The sequence below is a fragment of the Taudactylus pleione genome, unplaced genomic scaffold (assembly GCF_031769625.1).
Source record: "Taudactylus pleione unplaced genomic scaffold, aTauple2 ptg000143l, whole genome shotgun sequence".
NCBI classification, from domain to species: domain Eukaryota; kingdom Metazoa; phylum Chordata; class Amphibia; order Anura; family Myobatrachidae; genus Taudactylus; species Taudactylus pleione.
Window position 1 is genome coordinate 1 of NW_028284545.1, and position 17,851 is coordinate 17,851.

Here is a 17,851-nt window from a genome sequence, read left to right on the forward strand (position 1 = left end):
CTGGAGAGATAACAGTCCTTATTGATCCTTTGTATCTCATTTCAGGGTGGCCCTTATCACGACATGCTGCACAGTATATTAGGGGCCTACACATGTTACAGACCTGATGTTGGTTATGTAAGTATTGATCACGTAGTTTTCCTTCCCTGACTTTATCTTGTGCTGCAGGTGCCCCTCCTGACGTGCACAAGACATAACGTCATTTGCAGTCTGTGGCCTCAGAACTTGCTGTTCCCTGATAGCATCTCTCATTATCCGTCCCTATTCCAGGTGCAGGGCATGTCCTTCATTGCTGCTGTGCTCTCCCTGAACCTAGATACTGCTGATGCCTTTATCGCTTTCTCAAACCTCTTAAATAAACCCTGTCAGATGGCGTTTTTCAGAGTGGACCATGGCCTTGTAAGTCTTACACCATTCTTGTCACGTTGTTGTTTGTTTCAGAATATTATACTGTAGATTGTTGCGCCATTGTTATCCTTATTTTACGGGCACCACTGTCCGTGTTGGTTGCACCATTGTATATTAAGAGCCAGGGTACCGTGGTTCTATGTTTTTCTTAGAGGCTATATAATAATTGATGGTGTAATACAGAAGCCTCACTATTGATATTGTCAAGGCAAAACCAGAATGCTAAATAAATCTGTTTAAAGCAAGCAATTATAGCTAGTGTGGGTGGTGTCACGGTTAAATGATCGGTTGTATAATGTATATTGCATTTTTATTTCCGCACATTACTGTTTGTTCTATTTTTTTATATACCGCCAACATATTTTACCTTTTTATTATATTGTTTAAATGTTTTGGAACCTAGTGCCATATTTCATGCAAATACCAGTCTAAGAAAATCACAGCACTTCTGTAATATCCCTGATGGCAGATGTCTAGGACAACAGGGTGTTAGACAGACAGACAGACTTGACAATTGACATTTAATATATAAACAGACTGTAGGCTTTATACTGTACATAGCCTCTAGAGCAGGGTTGGGCAATAAGCAGCCCCCCCCAGCTGTTGTATATCCCAGCATGTCCTGCCACAGTTTTGCTATTTGACCATGCTAAATCTGTTGCAAGGCATGTTGGGATGTATAGTTCAACAACAGCTGGTGGGCCGCTTATTGGCCACCCCTGCGCTAGAGTTATCTTGGTCCCACGTAGTGAAACTCAGTAATAAAATGCGCTATCTGTTAGAATGTTGCAGTTTCTTTAGCAAACACAGCTGACTTTCTGGCCGTTTGGAAACTCTATTAAATCATTTATTTTTTTATTATTGTTATTTATGTAAATGACGCACTGTTTTTTTTGTTGTTTTGCCACAGTAAAGAATATGTTGCCCATTGGTCTTGGTTTTCCCAATGCATTTGTGTCTATTGTTATTGCAGATGTTAACTTACTTTGCATCGTTTGAAGTGTTTTTCGAAGAAAATTTACCAAGGTTATTTGCTCACTTCAAGAAAAATAATTTGACGCCAGATATCTACCTGATAGACTGGTAAGGGTGATCTGTCAATCCACGTCAAAATGTGTATTATTTTTAAAGAGCCATTAATAATAATATTGCATGTCAACTATACTAAATTCTGGAAACATGTCTAAAATATATTTATATTGAACAACATCTAACAGAAAATCTAGCTGCTATCGCATTATAAAGGTTGCGTGTATCTGAAGCTAGTTAATACACAGTGCATCGCTGATTGTGGGGATTGGCTTGCAGCCTTATAGGTAACCTGATTGGTCTGTATAGATTGATGGGCTCATAAACTGAGAGATTACTGAACAGGAAAGGAAATAACCCAGTATGAGTCCTTTTAGAAGTCTTGATCTTTTTGACCTCTACCTTTAGCCTTTTAGTCATTGATTGTTATTTATTATGTGTTTGTAGTTTTATGATGGAGAGATAAAATACTTGATTACATTTTAACTTTTAAAGAAGTACTGTACTTAATAGAAGACTAAAACCGGCCATAGACTGTGCGATTAGAAACCTCACAATGTGTTGTACGATTGCCCTTGCGATTCTTCCTTTTGAAAGTCTCCATACGATGTGGTCAAATGGTGCACAACTGATCGTTGCGATCATACATACATCACAACACATCCTACACAATAGATCGCAATCTTACGGTTTTTCCGTAAAATGAACGATCCAACTATACGACGGCAGGGACGCGCATCGGCATCGCAAACATACCAAAACACACAGAGAAAAGAATAGGTGCACCTTGGTCAAAAAAACTCAATAGGGAATAAGTTTTTCAATAAAAATCTGTTCAATTGACAATAAATATCACCACCTAATTAAAAGTTCCTGAATCCGTTTCTTCCAAGGGAATGGTGTAAATAATAAATAAATAAATAAATCCAATGTCACCATCAATAACCCATTGATCCAGATAAAAAGTTCCTTCACGATAAAATGGTACAGGTAAACATCTTCCTTCTACAGTACACTGGTCTGCCCAAAGTCACAAAAGCCACTCTTTTTTTCTCTTCAAACACACTAGGATACCTCTTGTTCCTCATAAACATAAAAACAAGGGAAACAGGAAAATCACAATAGTGTGATGAAGTAATTTTATTCATAGTGACAATTAAAAGAGATTATGATTATTATTATATCTCTTCTGTGATAACCATGCTTTTGTTCAATGTGAGAGTGTCCTGCTCATATCTGTTTCTAATATAAATGCAGTAAGGAAGAGAAATGCACAAGGACTCTGCTTTGTGAGGAGAACCAGTCGCTTAAATGTTCATAAATCATCTCCTAAAGCTAATGTTTTAATGGAATCCTTTGAAATGTGTCATGAATAGTCCATTGGTACAAACTAGCATTTGACTGTGAAGCAGTGATAAATTGTGCAGCAACAAATGTAGAGGTGGCACGAAGTGGTGAGTTATATAGGGTAGCGCTACCTGCTGAGCTTGGGGTGTTTCTGTGAATGGTTTAATACATTTAAGGTTGTGTGAAGTAGTTTATTCTAATGAGAATGGGAACTGTGGTAATAAGGGAGAGTGATATGTGTAGGTCCATGTCAAGGCCCCCATACATCAGCAATTGATTGCAGCAATCTGCAATCGATTGAAAAAGGGAAAGATTTTTTATACACAATCGATTGCAAATTGCACGATTGCTGCAATCAATTGCTGATGTATGGGGGCCTTCAGATTGAGGAATGCAGCACAAGATCCTGGAGGTTTGGGATGCCGGTGGTCCGAGTACGGTTAGCAAAATCCCGACAGGGTTAAGTATGCTAACCCTCCCCCCCCGCAGCCTAACCCTAATACTTATCGTCAGGATGTCAGCGGTCGGGATTCTGACTGTTGTCTGGGTTCCGGCACCAGTAATCTGACCGCTGGGATGCCGACTACATTCCATTTCATTGTACGCTTGTTTTTCATAGGTTTATGGATTGGTCCTTATAATAATGTAAATGGTACATTATCACACTTTTTTCATATTATCTTTTTTTTTTTTTTATACCCTCAGGATATTTACCCTGTACAGTAAGTCTCTCCCTCTGGATTTGGCGTGCAGAGTGTGGGACGTGTTCTGCCGCGATGGCGAAGAGTTTTTGTTCAGAACTGCCTTGGGAATACTCAGACTTTTTGAAGACATTTTAACGAAAATGGATTTCATTCACATCGCCCAGTTTCTGACCAAGCTGCCCGAGGACTTATCCGCTGACGATCTATTCCTCTCCATCGCCGCAATTCAGATGCAGAGCCGGAATAAGAAGTGGGCTCAGGTATGGCTGCGATGGGGTGTTATGAGCCTGGATAGCCTAGTTTCCTAGCATAAAAAATAAGTTGTAAGACAATGCAGTAAATAGGAAAACTCCAAAAAAACAAATAAAGAGGTCCCCCCCCCCCCCCCCCCCCCCTTCCCCCAGTAAGTTAAATGTCAATTCACGTCTTTGCTATTAATGTAATGTCTACCTGTTAAGGATTTTTTTTTTATTTGTCCAAACCTCCTAATCTCTCCCCCGGCAAATGGGTGGCAGTGTACAGGCCACTACGCCGTGTATTACACAGGTGGGATTGTATTGGAAAGTTGCACTGGGGTTGTTACTTCGTTATTTGGACAATTTATTAACTGCGTGAAGCACTATCCCATATCTATTGCATTTACTGAATGCAAGAAAAGTTACTGGGCCATTCAACTTATATAGGCATTAACTGGCTAGAGTAAAAAAAAAAAAAAATTCGGCAGATCGATAATGAATTGACATAAAATATTGTATTTGATGTGTCCATAAGCTCTGCCTAGAGAGCTCCATACTTGGTAGCCTTTGGTTCAGGAGTCCCAAACAACAGAAGATGATCTTGCAGAATTAATCATGGATACATGGTATACTGATCACAAATGAAGTGAAAAATCCCAGTCTTTGCTGGCTAGTATTTAAGTAACCTACACACATGTAAAATGCCCTGTTTAATAAGCAGTCTGTTCCCTAAGCGGGATGTAGTTATGAGGTCTCAATCCCGACACTAATCCCGGCAAGGGATTTAACATAAGCATCGAAATACCGACGCCTATGTTAATCCCGATGCCGAGAGGACGCCGGACCAATCGTCCTCTGCCGGTGGTGAGTATACTTAGCCGGGGATGAGGGAGTTAGGTTTAGGGACCCCCTAGGTTAGGCTTAGGCTAGGGGAAGGTGGGGTTAAGTTTAGGCACTAGGATTTGGGAGTTAGGGTTAGGGCACCCCCCCCCCCCCCGGGAGGGATAGGTTTAGGGTGGGAGGTCAAGGTTAGGCACTAACGGGGGGTGGTTAGGGTTAGGCACCCCTAAGGTAGGGGGAGGGGGGGTAGGGATAGTATACTTAACTGCACTGTCAGAATTTTCACCCATTGGGCTGCCAGCGTAGGGATTTGAACCGCCGGGCTGACGTCTGGCGGTCATTCATACTGATTCCCTCTAAGCATATGCAGAATTTTACAATGCTAAAAACTTGGTAGGCAGGGGTGTATCTACCCCTTGACCAGGATGGCACCTGTCAGGGGCGCTGCCAGCCGGGGCCAGAGGGGTGGATATGCCCGTGCTCATATATACATCCGAGTGAGATGTGAAATGACTGAGCAGTGAGCTCTGCACATCGTTTTCGCACACATCGCTGGGACTCCCAAGTCATGTGCAGCATGGTACTTCCAGTATTCAAACAGAACTGCATGCCAGAAAACTTTCTGTAACCATGGCTCTCTCTATAATGTGGGATGGGGGAGAGCTGTGTAATAGGAAAGGAGCTGTGAGGAGAGGGGTTGTCAGTCCCTTATTTTGCCAGGGGCACTCTGACCCCTACATACCTCTTCTGGTAGGTGCATGGCTCGCCCGGTAAAAGTCACTTTAAAATTCATTGATTTTATTTTTCAGATTCTGTTGGCACTACAAAAAGATAACCGTGAAATGGAGAACAGGAGTCCCAACCTCAAACTCTGAACATTATCTCACGATGGGGTAGTGTTCCCCATGGGAATGCCACGGATTAGGTGATCATCGTAGAGAGAGAACCGAATTCTAATTCACGACTGTGCAAAACACTGGAATTGGCCGTAAATTATTTAAGTCGGTACTTTCTGATCAGCTTTACTCCAGAAACCGTTTTCAACACTGTTAATCAGCAGGACGTTGACGCTGTCACCGAAACCAGGGTCCTGGGAGGGCAGAGGTTGGCAAATGTTTTCTTCATTACATGAGGCCAAACCCCTCGTCTGTGTAGTAGGGTAACTGAATAGGTGGTTCTAGGGTTCCTTTTCCACTGCAAAGAACAAAACAGGAATATTCTTCTCTTGGGCCATTGTTTATAGCGGATAATCTGGCAGCTCATCATGGTTCACATTGTAGGAAAACCTTTGCTTTCATTATGAAAGAGCATTTTGTAACATTTTAAAAAATTATATATATTTTATATATGTGTATATATAATATGTATGTGTGTGTATATATACTATATATGTATGTATATTATATATATATCTGGTCACCAACTCCAGCCAAAACTGATGGAGTTTAGAATAGAAATCCGTGGTAAGCATCCTTATAGCTGGTGCCGCGTATGAGTTGACCCTTAGCTCTGAGTACTTATCCCGGAATCTATGGGTTAAAACGCATTAGCTGTGGATTTACCACATGAGAAAAAGGGTCCTGTAAGAGAATAGCGCCCTAATACTAATACCCCTACATGTGGATACGGTCACTCGGGATGTTCATAACCTATTAATCCCTGGAATGTTAAAACAGAAACCGCAGACTATAACCTGCGCTCCCCGGTGGGAGCTTGTTCTAGAACTGAGGTAGCACCTAACCAAGCCAACTAAAAATATACTAAATGTAATAGACACAAGCTCTACCTAACAAATACACACGTCATAAATCCAAAACTAGGTGGGTATTGAATCCGGTGTAGTCACTCCATATGAATCCGGTGATGTATTAAAAGGAACAGAAAATAACACAATTAGTAAATGCAATATGGAACTATACACCCTTATGTGTGAAGCAGGGAAGGTCCCAGTCACCTTTGTTATTGGTGAATGCACATGCAGTAGAACCAATTTCTCACAAGTTATCCACACCCAATTGTGTGACTCAGTGACTGGGACCTTCCCTGCTTTACACATGAGAGAGGTTTCTGTATAGTTCCATATTGCATTTTCTCTCTTGTCACAAGAGTAGTCAGGCAAAATGCTTCTGCCTATCCCGGGAGGAAGAGTGACTGAACATTTGAGCTAATGCTGGTGGGTTTTAAAATGCTGCGCTCCCCAATGCACCATGTTGAAAATGGGGACAATGGAAGAATTATTTGGGTCATCTAAAATAATTTTAAACCTAATACTTAATCCTGCTGTAGATAATTTTGGGTAGTAATGTATCCTGACCAATATGATCCTTTATTATTTGACCTTGTACAAGGACATATTGTATCATTTTTAATACAATACGAATAACCTCATCCATAGTTCTGTTTTGGCCACATATGAGAGAGTTTGGAAACCCGCTATAGTTCTCCTCATGTGAATACTGTAAAATCCCACCTGTTGTTCACATGGTTTGATGACCTGCAAATATGGATATTTCATTATCTAGTGATGAACTGTACTTTTATTTACATTCAGTGGGCACTGACTAAAGATGTGCACACATCTGTAATGCTGTCGATGGATTAATCTGGCTCCACGGCAGATGATAATCACTTTAGCCATCAGAGACTCAGAACTGTGTATTATTGTGCAATGATCACATATATTTTAACGTGTGTAGGTACTCTGATATTTCTCAGTACTGCAAACATGCCAGGTTTTCAACCTGTTCTCCCAAAATTGCAGGAGAACGTTGCATGTTATATAATTAATTGGCCACTAATCCACACACACCAGTTCTTTTGTGATATGTGGAAACCTGGACTGTTAGCAGGACCTGAGGACCAGGTTGAGTAATGAGTATGGAGGAGATGACTGCTTCTGAGACCCCTCTACCATCATCAGGAACATCTAGTTACCCACCACAGAGGCAGCGATGGTGTTTATTAGTCTTGACACTGAGTGGTACATTTACTAAAGTGAGAGTTTTTAGAAGTGGAGGTGTTGCCTATAGCAACCCATCCGATTCTAGCTCTTATCTTCTAGAAGGTTTGTTAGAATCTGGTTGCTATGGGCCCCATCTCCATTTCTAAAAAAAAATGCACTTTAGTAAATATACCCCGGAGACTCTACAAATTTTATTTATACAGGTTAGAAATGTGATGGCTAATTAGGATAGTTAGGGCGTTATCTGTATCTAAAATTCAAAGGTACAAATCATTTATTGCACTTGCTCAGTTCATTTGTCCATCTGCATGTATACTGTAAAGTAGGCCCCACTGGAAGATGAGCCACTAGAGGCAAAACACACTTATAAGGACCCACTTATATTAAGAATGCTAGAGCAATAACACGGTATGAGTGTTGTACATATGCTGCCATCCACAGCAATCAGATATTGATCGTTTGCTCATTCATCTAAAGATGGCAAGAACGATGCAGTGACAAACAGCGGTTATCTTAGATTGCCGCTGTATGTTGAATACAGATTAGATGACATAACCCCTTTAGGGAGCGGTAAAGGAGTTATGCTTCGTTGTTAAATGGGTCCCTCATTCTGCTGACAAATGGTGAACACGCAGCTGCCATTTTGTGATAAAAAAATCATCTTCATGTACGTTAAACTAAGCACTTTATACATAATAAGCAAATGCTGGATTTAGTTTTTTTTCTAATCCGTGATTAATATGATCAAATCTGACTAAATCTGTATATCACCAAAGTTCAACAATCTAAGGGTCAAGTAAACGTTCGCTGGTAAGAGATATGATATATCTATCTATATTATACATATACACACACACACACACACACACACATTTTATCATACATATCACAGTCATATGAGACCTTTTTTGTTTCCACTTCGGACTCTTTGCACTTGTAACTAGTAGGTAAACATGATTGTTTTTATTTATTTTTATTCTATATTTTTGGGGCTGGGTTTTTCCAGCGTTTCTTTTTCTGTAGGGCACATCGGTCTGAGGGGTGCATAATGTGCTACAAAATAGCTGTGAGAGATTTGATGAGTGGCCATGAAAGGCCTCCTAATGTGCTGTATTACGGGACCAGTATTGGGATTCATTAGCCGTTGCAATTTGAGTGCATGTAAAAATAGGCGGTTACCGCTGTAACATTACGCACTGTAGTATAGCAAATGCTGCATGGACCAAAACAACGAAAATGGGCAGCATGTCATCTAGCACACACCTCAGAGACTTTCCCCTGAGCGCCGCCCTTGTGGTCAGCTGGGACCAATTGAGTCTACTAGTCCACAAGTCTTTTCTACGGAGTAAACAATGAGGTTGAATTCCCTGATATTTTGCTTGGCGTTTTGAAGGAAAGTCTGGTGAATAATGTGTTGGGGTGTTTGTCGGCAATGCCTTTTGTGAGATGTGTAGGGATCGCTGACGTGGAGCCATTAGACAGCTAAAAGACAGCAGGCATAATCTGACTGGGGGGGGGTGGTATGTACTAAGCCTTAGAGAGTGATAGAGTACCAACCAATCAGCTCTTATCTCACATTTTTCAAACACAGCCTGTAACATGGCAGTTACGAGCTTATTGGTTAGTACTTTATCACTCTCCACGGTTTAGCACATCTCCCCTTAGGGTGGGTTAAAGCTACAGTGGGAGTTACCGGTTTTATAACTGTGAAAACTGATCCCCATATTTATTAGCATCGAAGCTGCAGGCATCTGGAACATTACTTTTTAATTTGCATATATTAAAAAATGCATAATACTGAGGCGTTCCCATTTTAATTCAAATAACAGAATTGGAGAATTAATTAAAAACACATTTATCTCAGCTGTCTGGTACTTCATGCCTTTTTTCTGTCACAAGTGGTACTGATGAATACGCATTAAGTCTCCTAATACCACTCTCATATATGTATGGGTAGGTCCCCAGAGTAGGAAAACCATGAGAGCACTAGCAAACAGTCGGTGCTCACCTCTACTGTATTTAGTTGTGTATACTTGGAAATGGTTTATAAAAATGGTTATATTTTTTGTATATATATTTTTTTTTTCTTGTGTACAGTGTCAGTAAGACAGAAAAAAACCTGTAGTTCTACTAATGCAATGTTCCACTTTAATAAATAGGGGTTTCTGGGAATACTTTTAAGAAGATTTGTGTTGTAAAGGCTTTAAATTAAATGGTTTCTCTGGTTAGCGTTATACCAAATCATTATTAAAGAACTGCTAAGGACCGTCTGCGTCCTACTCAAATCAGGGATCAAGGAAAACAAACCAACCACCATTTGTGTGTATATAAGTGGTAAATATTGGCGGATGTATAGCGTTCAAATCGTATGGATGGTGTGGACTTATCCATCAACTAAGTGTGGTTTTGTTTGTCTATTGGCTTATTTTTTTTTAATTTATTTAAATAATTTAAAACACTGGGGCTCCTGTGTACAGGACTGTGTGGAACTGTCCTCAGATGTTGCACCAAATCCCTTGACATACTCGGTGAAGGGAAATGTTCTGTGGTCTGAACCAGTATTCATCCCAGCAAAATGGCCGCCTGCACTGTGGGTAGATAACGGGTATGCATTATTGCTGCTTTTGGGGGGTTTTTAGATGGTCGACTCTGCACTACCACATACAGGCTACATTTCTATAACCTTCATGTCGCCATTTTACTCTTCTGGTTCTTTTCATAGCCTGGAGGAAGTTTGGGATTGTGGAGGGAAAGAGATCTGTGAACGGGAAAGCCCAGCACAAGCTGCACTGAAAAGATGGCAACTTGTCATTGGCCACCACATTACCACCCCCCAACCCTCCTCCACACCCGCCAAAGTCATTTTAAGCTGGCATATTGAATTTAATAGCTTACTCTGTATGGAGCAGTCCCAAGGCGGCTCAGGCTAGGAGAGGGAGGAGGCTGATGTAACATCTAGGTGGTAGTGCAGATTAAGAATCCACATATACTTATGCCATGTTCTAAACTTTTTTTTTTCCCACATTGGATACAAAGATACATATAATATGTAACACTTGTTGGTATCATGCTGTTAATGTGAAATCTTAAAACAATTAAAAGCAGAAAAAAAATAAAAAATAAAATCATCCCCCTTTAGTGTGCAGTTGTATGGCCATGATAAAACCCGATGCAATTCTGTGTAAAATGTACAGTTGTCTGTGTAGCATTGTTTCACTTTGGGAAAGAACGTTTTCAGTTGTATTTTTGAAGTGTAAATATGGTTTTAGTAAATAAATTTATGTAAAAATTGTGTCTGAGGTTTAAATGTCCTTTTTTTACCTGCTTTGTTGAGTAGATTTATGAATGACACTTCATTTATATTTTTCATTGGATGAAAGGAGATAATTACATGCCTGGGCACACTGTAGCGAGAGATAGTCCATAGACGACATCCAGTAAATTTTCCTGTGTCCAAATCTATAAACTGCTCTCTAAGAGTCTTTAACCACTATTGTCCAAATATATGGCTTTATTAGTGTTTAAGTGAAAGTTTGGAAATGGCACCCATCTGTTGCAATGACTGCATACCCACTATCATTTTCTCTTGCTGTCTATAGTGTTTGTATTGAAGCACCATTTTTTTTGCAAGGGTTTATGGGCCTCAATTATCAACGAGTGATATTCTTGTTGTCACTCGTTTCAAGACTTATATGGTGCTCCAATCAATCGGCTCCTAACTGTGGTGTTTGAAAAAATGACAGAAGCTGATTGGTGGCGCACCAATTAAGATTAGTAACTAATGACAACAAGAATATCACTTGCTGATAGATGAGGCCCTATGTTTGACATGTGGTGTCACTGATGCTTAAGGCTTAGCTAGTGGGTATCCAATCAATGACCGATAACTGTTTTAAAAAAATTCACTTAGAGGTGGGACATGCAGTCAGGGGAGGCAGAGCCCCACCTGTCATAATGATATAAATATCTTCTTTGTATTATTTTAAACACAGATTCTGTGTCATTAAATATTTGCTTTGCATTATTCTAATCTCTACAGTAAAAATCAGTCGAGAGGCCGCTGACAATAGAAAAGCGCTGAAAGGCGGGGCCATGCCATGGGTTGTGTAAAGTCCCATTGAAAAAGTAGGACAAAGCGGCGCCTAATCAGGTGCCACATTGACAAGAAAGCACACCCCTGTCAAGTCAGGAAGATGTGATTGGACAGCGGATCAGTCACTGGATCCACTATCATCACTGGGTGGGTAGCGGGCATATGCGGCGGGGACACAGCGGAGGTGTGAGAGTTAGTGGCGGGACCCAGCGGATATAGCTGGCATGGTGGCAGGCCTGGATCTAGGTGGATTCAGTCCCTGTCAGCCCATTCTGTAGCCCATTCAGCAGCGGTTCCAATGTTAAAAATGGAGCCTAGGTGTCAATTTTTTAATTCAAGATGGTCACTGTGAGCCAATCATGGCTTGCCAAGTCATCGCGCTGCCCCCTCTGGCTGGCTTACATATGTCGGCGTGAGGCAGCAGCTGGCAGTCCACCAGCGGGGAAGGAGTGTGCAAGAGCTCCCGAAGACTTCAGAAGCCCTGGGGAGGCAGCGGATATGTAAAAGAGCTTAAAGGCCACTGCCCTCATGTGAAGATGCTGTATAATAAACTTTTATTAAAACATTAAGGGGTATATTTACTTAAGAGGTTTTAGAAGTGGAGATGTTGCCCATAGCCACCGATCAGATTCTATTTAACTAGCACCTTCTAGAATATAAGAGTTAGATCTGATTGGTTGATATGGGCAACATCTCCACTTCTAAAAACTCACTTTAGTAAATATACCCCTAAGTGTCTTGTATGTATTTAAATAGTTTCTTTACAGGCGCCAGCAGGCCCTTAAGATTTGGGCATGTACTTATATTATCATACCATGAACCTTGCACCCACCTCCATCAGGGGTGTGGGCATAGCACTGGGCTTGGGAGGGGGGAGGGGAGATCCCTACTTTCCAAGGAATTTCAGTCCTGGGACCCACACTGTGTACCCCCTGCTATGGCATTATCCCCTGGCTGGTTCAGCCTGGTGCAAGAAACTGTTAAATAGGGGGAACTGTATGCTTTTTTTTTTATTATTATTATTTTTGAATGGGGGGGGAGGGTTGTTCCTCAGCCAGTGCCTCCCCAGCCATTGACCTCACCGCATGTCACTGGTCCACAATAATAATAATAATTCTCAGTTTACCTATTAGAAGACACCTCAGAGTTCTAAATCAAGCTGCTATTTTGTTTTCTCTGTGTCTATGAAAATCAGTCACATGACACAGGCCTACTGATGAAACCAGAGGGGGGGGTGTCATAATACCCGGCGAAATGCGTTAAGGATACAAGAACGATTAGGACTGCTCTGCACCAAGCTCTTTGTCCGTCAGCAGATCTATTTGCCACTTTGGAAATCGTGCCTCCGTCTTGATCCTCTCAGTCGTTTGCTCCAGGACAGCCGTCACTGATGAAACCCTATTTTGAAATCCTATGAGGGCTATTAGTACTACGGGGAATCAATCGACGCCTAGGAGTGCCAAGTGGCTGTGTAAGTGCTGCTCACAAGACATAAATATATTGCATATACCAGAGTTATTTGGATTTACAGTTTTCATTTCAAAGTGACTGCGTTATTCACACTAACATCGGAACTTTCACTTGTTGCTTATCTACATAGGAACACTGCTACTAGAGCTAAACAGGATAATCCTTCTATTCCCTCACTAAAGGGTATTTGTGTGCAAACATTACATACATTGTATCAGTGTGTTTATGCTACAACTGAGAGAATACATTGTTGCAATATACCCGACTCAGTAGCTCATTCATACCTGCTCGCAACATGCAGCCGCTCTCTGGCAAAAAGGGGCTGCATATTTAAAGTAAATGCTCGCACTGCGTGTGTAAGGACGCCCTCTATGTCTTAGTGAGCTACGGCACTCAGTGCTCGCAAGTGTATTAAGACGCCCCCTTTCCCCTTGCAACACACGTCATCTCCTGGAATTGTTTGATTAATCGTAACATCCAGAGACATCGGAGCTGCTCGCAGCCCTTGAGGTAGCCTTACCCCGCTGCAAGCACTGAGATCGGTGCTGGTTGAAATACATGCAGGTGACATGTACAATGACGCTACTTTGCTAATTATGCACGCCCCTTAAATGGCATTTTGTTGGCCTGACATGCCTGCGTTCGCAACACCACACCCCCATTTACAAGCACCTTCCCCTGTTACCACCCACAAACGGCACTATCTGCCACTCAAAGTAGCGGGCTACGAGCACACGATTCCCCATCGCTGAGACTGGCATGCGCACTGAGCAATTATCGCCCGGCAGCGAGCAATCGCTCCTTAGCGACTGGGTCTGAATCAGTTTCTCAGTGCAATTTTTATTTGAATTCATTATTTTTTTTATATATGTTTTCTTGGTTATATTATACAGAGTGTACCTATATATGTTTTCTGCACTATATGTGATTTTGTGCATTCGATATTATTGAGACTTTAAAGAAATGTTTTAATTAAACCACTGTTTTAACTGATTCATCAACTAAATCCAGGACAAGCGTTTCACATTTCCCTTTTTTTGCAGTGTGCAAATAGGTTTTGGAATGTTCATAGGTAAAAATCCCTCCCCCTTTTCCTCTGACATCACATGGTAAAAATCTCTCCCCCTTTTCCTCTGACATCACATGGTAAAAATCCCTCCCCCTTTTCCTCTGACATCACATGGTAAAAATCCCTCCCCCTTTTCCTCTGACATCACATGATCACCAAAGATCTTCCTGACTGCTCAGCCACAGCAGTGTCCACTGCTGATCAATTTTGGGAAGGGAACACTGAGTTATAGGAGGACCTCGTCAAACATCTATAGATTCAGGATAGAAATCGTAATGCAATGCATGCTATTTCTTCTAGCCTTGTACATCAGTGGTCATGGACAGCGGACAAATCCAAAATCTGCAGACTGAGTCATTTTATTACCTTGGAGAATTTCCAGCCAATGTGAAACTTCGGATTTACTCATCTGCAAAACAGACGCAGGATCCTCCGAAGCACGAAGCAGTATCTGTTTTCTCAATTTAATTTAAAACACTTCATGCTGCACAGCTTATAAGCACGCTTATTATTTGTTCCATTATTTACCTTTGCAATAAACAATTTCTGTTTATATATTATATTAATGTTAAATATTTGTTCTTTAAAACCTCCACACATTACTCCTGTTAGAGGTCTTACGGCTCACAACGTTTTTAATGGTGAAATGACAAATATAAAAAAAAATAATGTGGAAATAGATTACATTCTCTACCACCGTCCGTCACTCTGAGAGGAGGTTTGAAGAAGGCAGTGGCGTCACTAGGGAGGTGCGAGCCGCAACAGGTGACACCAAAATAGCAGAGCTGCACTGTCATTTTGGTGTCACCCCCTTGGATGCTGTTACCGAGTGATGATGGATGATGTGCATTGCTGGGAGAGAAGCACTGGGCAAGCCCCCCAGCATGATGAGAACAGGGGCGTGACACTGTCATGCCCCCAAAATGTCATGCATTAAGGGGCATGGCTTGGTTTCATGGGCATGCACACTCTCCAGTGTGCACAGAGGACCGTAGGAGGGGTGTCAGGGTTGAGTAAGCCGAACCCTGACCCAAGTAAGTGGGTTCGGTATATTATGTTGACATGGTCATAAATTCGACAATATGTTTTTGAGGTAATTTGATCTCCTAACTAACAGGATTTCTAAGCCTAACCCTAATACTTATGTTGACATTCTGTCCATGTAGACATTGTCCAGGTGTTGACATTTATGATGTTGACAGTTATGGAGCTACCTTTAGCCGCCAGGGAGTCAGAATCCTGCCATACCTGAACAACCTCTTAATCTTGGCGTTGTTACAATGCCATCTCCAGCTGACCGTGGACTGCCTGCAAACACACGGCTGGCTCATCAATTGGAAAAAGTCCTCCTTATATCCAACACAGCGAATGGTACATCTGGGGCAATCATGGATTCTCAAATACAAAGATCTTTCTGACAGCGGCCAAAACTTTCGCACTACACTTGCACGTGCGCAACTTGCTCCACAATTGGAGGCTATCCATTCACTCAGCAATGCAGGTCCTGGGGTCCATGGTATTCACCTTCGATATGGTGGAATATGCCCAGTTCCACTCCAGGCCCCTACAACAACTGATTCCCAGTGGAACAGGCATCATCTAATCCGGTCCCAGATGATCCTCCTCTCTGGAGGTTCGGCTTTCCCTCTCATGGTGGCTGCAGATGTCCCATCTGGACAAGGGTCACCCCTTCTGGATTCCAATTTGGGAACTTCTCACTACAGATGCCAGCCTTCGTGGATTGGGCGTGGTAACCCGGTCATCATACCTTTCAGGGATGGTGGACAACCCAGGAAAGTCGCTTCTCTATAAACATTCTGTAGCTGTGAGCAGTGTACAGGGCACTAACTCGGGTGCAAGACCTTTTCCGGGGCAGGCCAATCCAAATCCAGTCTGACAACGCGACTGCGGTAGTCTACCTCAACTATCAGGGAGTCGTGAAGTTGGTCAGCCATGCGGGAAGTGGCAAACATCCTGGTCTGGGCCGAATGTCATCCACCAGCAATCTCGGCAGTGTTCATTCCCGGAGTCCTCAACTGGGAAGCGGACTTCCTAGGCGAACAGGACATACACACCGGAGAGTGGGCTCTCCACCCAGATGTCTTTCAACTCCTGGTGGACAAATGTCACAACCACAAGGTCCCAGGTACGGGTCCAGGACCGAGAGACCCCTCAGCCGCCTTCATGGACTTCGATCTCCCTCCTCCCAGGGGTTCTCAGAAAGTTCAAACAAGATGACTGCACGCAAGAGCCCCAGCCTGGCCCAGGCAACATTGGTTCACCGACCTATGGAGTCTCTCCATAGACGCTACTTTTCCACTTCCTCTACGGCAGGATCTACTAGCACAGGGTCCTTGCCTGCACCTGGACCTACCTTCTCTGTCTTTGACGGCGTGGCTCTTGAGTCATTCCGCTTAAGAGCCAAGAGTTTCTCTCGCTCTGTGGTCCAGACGATGTTCAGTCTGGTTCCATCAAAAGATTGCTCCAGAGTCTGATGTTAGAACATTCTTTCAAGGCATTCTCCGCCTTCAACCTCCTTTTGTCCCGCCGGTGACTTCATGGGATTTGTCCTTGATTCTCCGGGCTCTACAGGCTTCTCCGTTTGAACCTCAAGTGGTTGATAGTGAGGAGAAAGAGTGTCTTTGCTATCTCCTCTGCCTGCAGGGTATCGGATTTAGCAGTGCTCTCCTGTCGCTCCCCCTTTTTGATCTTTCATCCAAACAGAGCTGTCCTCCATACCAGGGTTGGTTACCTCCCTAAAGTGGTATCCCGGTTTCATTTGAATGAAGAGATTGTGGTTCCGGGATTCCAGTCCTTGGATCTCTCTGCAGGAGAAGCCTCTCTGGATGTAGTTCGTGCTCTTTGGATTTACATGGATTATAATTTCCTTTAGGAAATCAGATTCTCTCTGTGTTGTAGGGCTTTCACAAACGAGGCTGGCCAGATAACAAACAAACTCTGGCTCGTTGGCTCATGACAATATCTCAGGCCTACCAGCAAGTTTAGCTTCCTGTTCCAAACAGGGTTACAGCACATTCTACTCTGTCTGTGGATCCCTCTTGGGCGGTTTGACGTGGCGCCTCTGCTGAACAATTGTGCAAGGCGGCCACGTGGTCTTCCATCCACACCTTTCTCAGGTTCTATGCCTTTGATACCTTTGCCTCTCCAGGATGCTTCCTTTTGGGTGTTGTAGATTCTCCTTTCTGCTCAGGAGCGTCCCCACCCTTAGGGGATACTGCTTTAGAACATCCCTGTGGTATCCCTATGGACCCTGAAGAAGAAATTAAGAGTTATGGTAGACTTACCTTTGTTAACTCTATTTATTCGAAGTCCATAGGGTCCACAGGGCACTCACCTGACCTCATTGGGTATTTTTTCTCTTGATCACGAATTACTTAATCTTCTGGGAGAGTGTTTCTTGTGTACTGTTCTTCCTTCTCCTCCTTCCTGCTCCTGCCTTGGGCTTGTTTATAAAACTGTCTGCCTGTGGCTGAGGGCGGGGTATATGTGGAGGAGGACCGGTGCATCCTGGGAGCTAAAGCTTTGACTGTTTGGTGCCTGGATCTCTCCAACCGCGCACACACTCCATGGTATCCCTGTGGACTTTGAAGAAATAGAGTTAACAAAGGTAAGTCTACCAAAACTCTTAATTTTTACAGTAATGTCTTTTTGACATGGCTATTTGTACCCAAA

At 42.5% G+C, this 17,851-nt stretch overlaps 1 protein-coding gene across 1 annotated transcript; it reads left to right on the forward strand.

The window, feature by feature from the left end:
* Positions 1-49: 49 nt before the first annotated feature.
* On the forward strand, positions 50-10,818 carry LOC148522690 (TBC1 domain family member 14-like). The gene is made up of 5 exons (XM_088473871.1): positions 50-117; positions 271-399; positions 1,382-1,491; positions 3,490-3,748; positions 5,374-10,818. Exons 1-5 carry the CDS (start codon positions 64-66, stop codon positions 5,437-5,439), a joined length of 618 nt encoding a protein of 205 aa, XP_088329997.1. The 5' UTR covers positions 50-63; the 3' UTR covers positions 5,440-10,818.
* Positions 10,819-17,851: the final 7,033 nt, after the last annotated feature.